We start from the raw sequence: 6,662 nt of genomic DNA on the forward strand, positions 1-6,662 counted from the left end.
TAATATATTTGCACTTTGTAAACTATAATAGACCAATAACGTAATAAAAGTCTTGAACCGACAACGTAACATATTTTGGCCAATAACATAATAAGTTATCACGTTATTGGCCTGGTAAAAAAAAAAAATCCAAAAGTTATTACGTAAGGTCTTTTATTACGTTATTGGTCAGTTATTACGTCATTGGCCTATTACATTTTAAAAATGGAAAATTTATTACATAATCGGCCGTTACTACGTTTTTGGCTTCTACAAACACCGATATCAATAACTGGAAAAAATGCCAGCCGCGATCATTGGCCTGTCCCTATTGGAAACACTTTCAATAGTTGAGCCGACCGCCGTGCCTTGTGTTCGTGGCTGCGCAGGCCTCCGGAGTTGTTCAGGAACATGACTTTGTGGGGCTGCAGGGCTCGGCAAATGGCCGCCGTCACCTCGGTCTGGTCCAGCGTTACCGAGCAACCGCGTTCGTTCCTTCCCACCGGACAGACCAACGGGATTGTCCCGCAGTCGAGACTCCACTGTAGGAGGCTGGTGTCCACTGCGATGGAGGGTGGAGCGCTGCAAGGAGAGGAGACGGAGGAGGATGAAGACGAGGTCCGAAGGGTGCCGGAGGAGAGGAAATGAAGAGGGAGGAAAGCATCGAATCAAGTGTCATGTTTGGAAAGAAATAGCTGAGATAGACGTGTCAAAGCAGAAGTCAGTTTACAGGGATTTGACTCCTGCTGACCTTTATGTCCGAGGAAAAGTTATGACTGACAAATAAAAGAATTTATAATCAATGAAACCGTAAAAAGCACCTCTTTTAAGACATTTCACCTCACGTCCAGCACTTTTTTTTTTTTTTACTGAAGCTCCGAGGAACACCATTAGCTGTACAACTGAGAATCAATGAAGCACACTTAAGATCAGCTGAATACACTCAGAGGTTTCGCTGCTAAAGTCTCACTTCATTTGATGTGATCATTAGCTTACGACGGCTAATGCTATTGCTTTTTCACACTCATCTGCTGTTTTAGCACGTCACAAATGAACATTAAAGAGAAACTTAAGTATATAACCTGTGCTATTTAGTAAAACTCACTTTAAGGCTTTAGAGAGAGATCATAGCAAATACTTCCAAACATCACAAGAAACCAGTGATAGACGAAACAAGGTGCATTTTGGTCGTCACTCTGAGGTCTGAGCCGGTTTCCCAGCATGCCTCGACCCTCACCTGCTCCCTCGCGGCGCTTCGTGCAGCAGGAGGAAGGACTCCGCCGAGAAGAACGGCAGGACGGTGGCCGAGGCCTGCTGCAGAGCCTGGGTCAGCTGCTGGCAGCGCTCCACCAGCTGCCGGCCGCACCGAGACCCGGCCTCCGGTCCGGCGGTCCCCGTCTCCCGGTGCTCAGATTGGCCCACGACAACCACAGGCTTCATATCCATCCGCTGCAGGAAGGAGAGCCCGAAGGCCAGGCTGTGAACCATTTCCCTGCTGTCGAACGCTGAGCTGTCCACCTTAGAAAACCACAAAGTGTTAGTTAGCGCAGCACTGAGGTCAAGTTCAGTTCCCTCAGATTGTCTTCTTCAGGTGTGTGATATTGAAACTGAGCCAAAATGGCATCACGTTACCGGTTCCTGTCAGGGAATCTGGTAAAGAGTGTGTGCAAAAAAACAAAACAAAAAAAAAATACTTTTTTGAAATGGAGCTGTCAGATCTCTTAGGTTAAAGTTGGTAGGTTGTTTTTTTTTTTATGTTGTTAAATATAAATTTAAGTAAAGCATGCAACATTAAATAAGATCATTTGAGCTGCTGGGACTTTGAGAAACATTCATGTTGGAGGAAGTCCATTTTTTACACTTAAGAAGTCAACATAGGACATACTTCAATTTAATTTGTCATTTTTCTTAATGATTAAATTATGAGAAAATTCTGACTTATTATGATTTTGACAAAATAAACTTTTTTTTTGGCAGAAAGGTTCAAAATGCTGAAACACATAAAGCATCACACACACACTCAACCTGCTGCCACAAGTTTCATCATCCAGCAAGTTTCTAAAACTTTTTTTTTTTTTTTAACTTAATAAAAGTTTACCTCCAGCACAGCAAAGGCAGGACACTGGGCCGAAGTCGCTCTCTGGAACTGGGTCAGCCAGTACCGAGCCTCCCGGGGGTCCCCACCGACCTCGTTGAGAAACGCCTTCACATCCCGGTAAATCAGACTCCGGTTCGCCAGCACATGTCGGTCCGCGGCGGAGAAGCAGCCCGGGTGCTCCAGCTGGGCCAAAGCCGCGGGTTTTCCTGCCGTGCCTGCCGCGTCAGAGCTCACCATTCGGCGCTGCGGGTTGAACATCTTCCGCTGCTGCCGGCCGGAGCTCCGGGTCAGCGCCGGAGGAGAGGGGCTCGACAGGTACTTTCCTGCCATCACCACGGCCCGACAGCCGGAGGAACCGCTGTTCACTTTGGACATGCTGCAGGCGGCAAGAGTTGTTGGGGGGCTGTGAGCCGGAGCTGCGCGGCTCCGGCACCAAAGTCTCGGCCGAGTAGCAGCAGCTGTGAGGGGCTCCGCTGGTCACCGCGCCGCTGCTGCTGCTGCTGCGTTAGCACTTCTCAGGTTTCATCAGACGACCAACTGCGCTCAGCAAAACTAAATAAACAAACAAATAAATGAATGAATAAATAAACAGGCCAAGTTTTGTTTTTGTTTGTTTTGTTTTGTTTTGTTTTTTTAAAGAGAAAAATGGGATTGCAATTTGTTACGTTTTCTTTTTAATGGTAATTTTAAAAAAAGAAAAGAAAAGAAAAGAAAAAACGGCCCATTTTATCGTTGTTGGTTTAAAATAGGACAAATTATTATTTTTGGTGTTTTTGTAGGTGGCAGTGGTTTTAAATATAAAAACAAATGTAAGAGTTTTTTTGGGGTGTGTTGGCTAAAATAGAAAAAACAAAAATGGGTCTTTTTGTTTGGGTTATTTTTGTTCGTTTTAACAATAAAAACAAAAAAAAATTTCAGGTTTCTTTCTTTTTTCTCTCTTTTTGTGTTTTTGTTGGTGTAAAATAGAAAAAAACAATAATGTGTCATTTTGTGTTTGTTAGAAAAAGGGTGAAACAAAATAAAGGATTAAAAATTCTTTGGTTATTGGTTTAAAATGGAAAAACATTCAGGAGCATTTATACGCTCAAAATGTCCACTTAGTTTTTTTTTAGTTGAAGCTTCAGATTAAATTGTAAATAACAAAACTAAAAAACTTTTGGTCTTGGTTTCAGCACTGGTTTTAATCTGTTCTTAGTGGCACAGTTTCATCAGAGAGGATTGCTTCGCCTTTAATCGATAAAAATCCATTTGCAGATATGTTTTTTTTGGTAATGAAATTTCTGTTTACTTTTTGCCTGACTCACAAATAAACTGATCTATGAGCAAACAAGAGGAGAGCTACCAGGAGGATGAACTAAAGGAGGCAAATCAGAGAGCTGGGAGAAGAGAGGCAAAGGAGATGCTGATGGATAAAGAGAAGTCCTCGATCCATCAGGAGGCTGAGCTAAATGAGGAGATCAGCAGAACAATCAGCTTCAGGAACACTGAGATGAGCTTTTTTTCAGATGACTCATTGTAGAAAGAGCAGAACTCCTGGAGCTGGACTCTCGGGGTATAAGACAACATCCAGGGTGGTTTATCTGCAAACCAGAGCACCTTTAACCACATAGTAACCTGTAAAATGAGCTTACAGTTGTATTATTGCTGCTTTCCAATAACACCCCACAGCATAGTTGTGGAAACTTTAGGTGCTTTTCATGTTAAGATTTTCTTTCCGTCGTGCAACACCATCAAAGAAACTGGTCCTGTACCCTTGATTCTGGAGCAAGACGATGAGCCCAAATAAACAGCTGCAGACATAAAGAACTAACTTCAGTGATAAAATCTTTACATCCGTCTGGGTTTATACGAGGTGTGTCAGAGAAGTTCCAGGACTGGTGTCACAAAAGATCCAACTACAAACTACCAGTTTTCCCCTTCAGACCATCAACCAGCACATCTACAAAGAGATCCGTTTGTTTCGTTCAGTGCACAAGAAGAGGCGAGAGTTGTGGCAGGCCCTGAGCATCCGACAGTTCCTGGCTGAGAAGAACATCTCCGTGCTGGAGCAACCTCAATACTCACCCCACCTGGTTCTGTGGGGATTGTTTCTTCTTCCCCAAGCACAAGGGGGTCATCAAGGGGACCTGTTTTGAAGACGTGGACGACATCAAGATGGCTGTGATGACGGAGCTGAGGAGGAATCCTTCCAGGAGTGCATGGCGGCGTGGCAGAGAAGGCTGGGGAAGTGTGTTAGACTCCAGGGGGATTACTTTGAAGGGGTAGTTTGTAGTTTGGATTTGAAATATATCTTTTGTGACACCAGTCCTGGAACTTTTCTAACACACCTTGTATCAGTAGATACAAGACTGCATCAGAAGAACTGTGGCGAGTTCTCCGAGATGTTTCGAAACGACAAACCTTCCGAATACCTTCAAAGTGTGAGTGTATGAAAGCAGAGAGTGCTCCCCCCAGCACTCTGTCCTTAACAATTAAATCTATGCAGCTCCGGTCTACCAGCTCTTCCACTGGCTTTCTCTGACCCTGGTGTCTATTTTTGGCCACAACACTTTCCAAACCACTCTCTGACTTAAACATCTAACTCAGGCTCTGCTCTGCTTCTTGGTGGACCCAGACATCTCCAGGTCCTGGTAGAGATTGCTGGCGTTTTCTGTGGCTCTGGGTGCTTTCCTTGTGCCCAAAAGATCTCTTTAGATCCGGACCGCTAAATGTAGGAATCGCCCTGGTTCGCTCTGGTCTTAGAATTCAATCAACCAAAGGGGTTTTGCTGCCTCTGCTGGTTTTAGGGGCTGGTTCTCAGTCATTTTAACACTAGGTCTCTCTATTCATCCCAGACCTTGCTGTGGTTCTCACCAAGCGTCTCACAGGTCTTCATTTTCCATCACAAGAGTTTTCCTCACTCTCGTTGGCCATTAATTCTTCTTAAAGTCCTGTCTTCTACCAGACATGCTTCTATCAGATGGCGTCTGGCAGCGTTTATGTTGGTCTTATGTTGTCTTTTTTAGGGGAAATGACGTGCATGTACACAAACGAGCTGCATATACATGAATATGTTGCATAAACAGAAAGGAAAACGCTGCATATCCAGTCACACAAGTGCCCCAGGCCTCTAGGGGCAGTTTTTAAGTCCTTAACTCTTCCGTCACTGTGATTCTACGGGTGCTGAAGTGATGTTTTACTACTGTCTCCCTGTGTTACCCTCTCGGTAATTTATGTTTATCCATGGAGACGAGAGAATAAAAACCTTGTCTGCCTCTCAGGTGAATAGCTCACTACTGCCCCTAGAGGCCTGGAGCACTTCCGTTGTGTGATATGCAGCGTTTTCCTTTTGCAGCACGTTTTCTGTTTATGCAACACATTCATGTATATGCAGCTCGTTTGTGTACATGCACGTCATTTACCACCGTAAAAAAGTGGCGTCTCCACTTGATGCCATCACAGACCGACATAAACGCTGCCAGACACCAGCTGATAGAATCATATCTGATACAAATCGTGGTGGTAACAAATGAGGACTTTAAGAAGAATTCATGGCCAACGAGAGTGACGAAAACCACAGCAAGGTCTGGGATGGATAGAGAGATCTAGTGCAGCTTTTGGTGAATGGTAAATGGTCTGCANGACTGTGAAGGGCAGCACATACAGAAGAAGACCTGGATACTGACGTGACTTGAAAATATATTTATTAAATTAATGAAAAATAAATTACATGAATGATTCTCAGACAGATGAAAGCTTCTCAAGGAACAATATACTCATATCAAAGGTGTTCTCATAGAGATCGTATTGGTAGAACAGGCCACTTTCTGAAAATGTGTATTCTGGAAAAAAACAAAAAAAATTAAAGGATTGTTCCACAGCAAAGAATTAATTTATTCTCTTGAGCTCAATAAATTCCAAATCCTCACCTCCCAACTCAGTCCAATGCTTTAAACATTAACCCCCTCAACACAGTATACAGAATAAACATTAAATTGATAGATGCAAATGTAAAAATACCTTTTATTTTTAAATATAGTGAGACATTAATGTCTTTAAATACCCACACAATGAAAATTCAGCAACTCAGTTTAAACAATTATGTGCACCACTGAAATATATTTACAAATTTTTCTTCAAACACAACTTTTAAAGCTATTTTGACCAACGGCCACTACAAGGAGAACTCATTTTCTCAATAATTATATATTGATCATTGATATTATTATACACGTGTGAGAAGATGTCAAATATCTACAAATAGCCGCTGCAGCTTTTATTAGTCTGGAGTTCGAAGTATTCAAATTAAAACATGGCTATGTCAGAATTTCTTTGCTCAGTTTAGGCAAGCTATTTGGTAATATATTTAGGAGAAACTATATTTGTTTTAATTAAGATAGTAATTAGTAATAGTAACAAAAAGACAAATTTTTCTTCATGTATTTTGTGGTCCTCAAAAACATTTTTTGTCATCATATGACTACAAACACGAGTCTTTAACAGCTAAACCTACATCATTCACACTTCAAACATGTAGTCACTTTAATTACATATTAAAATATATGCGTTTTTATATTTTAAATTGTACATTTTCATTCCCTTCAGA

The 6,662-nt window shown here is 42.2% G+C and overlaps 1 protein-coding gene across 1 annotated transcript in view; it reads right to left on the reverse strand.

Annotated features, from left to right (window-relative positions):
• Positions 1-2,452, reverse strand: part of nags (N-acetylglutamate synthase) — a 16,530-nt gene extending 14,078 nt beyond the window's left edge. The window contains exons 1-3 of the mRNA XM_008291188.1: positions 2,078-2,452; positions 1,217-1,497; positions 348-561 (exon numbers count right to left, since the gene is read on the reverse strand). Coding sequence (XP_008289410.1) covers positions 348-561; positions 1,217-1,497; positions 2,078-2,452 — 870 coding nt within the window. The remainder of the gene's footprint in view (positions 1-347; positions 562-1,216; positions 1,498-2,077) is intronic.
• Positions 2,453-6,662: the final 4,210 nt, after the last annotated feature.

This window comes from Stegastes partitus, unplaced genomic scaffold (genome assembly GCF_000690725.1).
Source record: "Stegastes partitus isolate 25-593 unplaced genomic scaffold, Stegastes_partitus-1.0.2 Scaffold725, whole genome shotgun sequence".
NCBI lineage: Eukaryota > Metazoa > Chordata > Actinopteri > Pomacentridae > Stegastes > Stegastes partitus.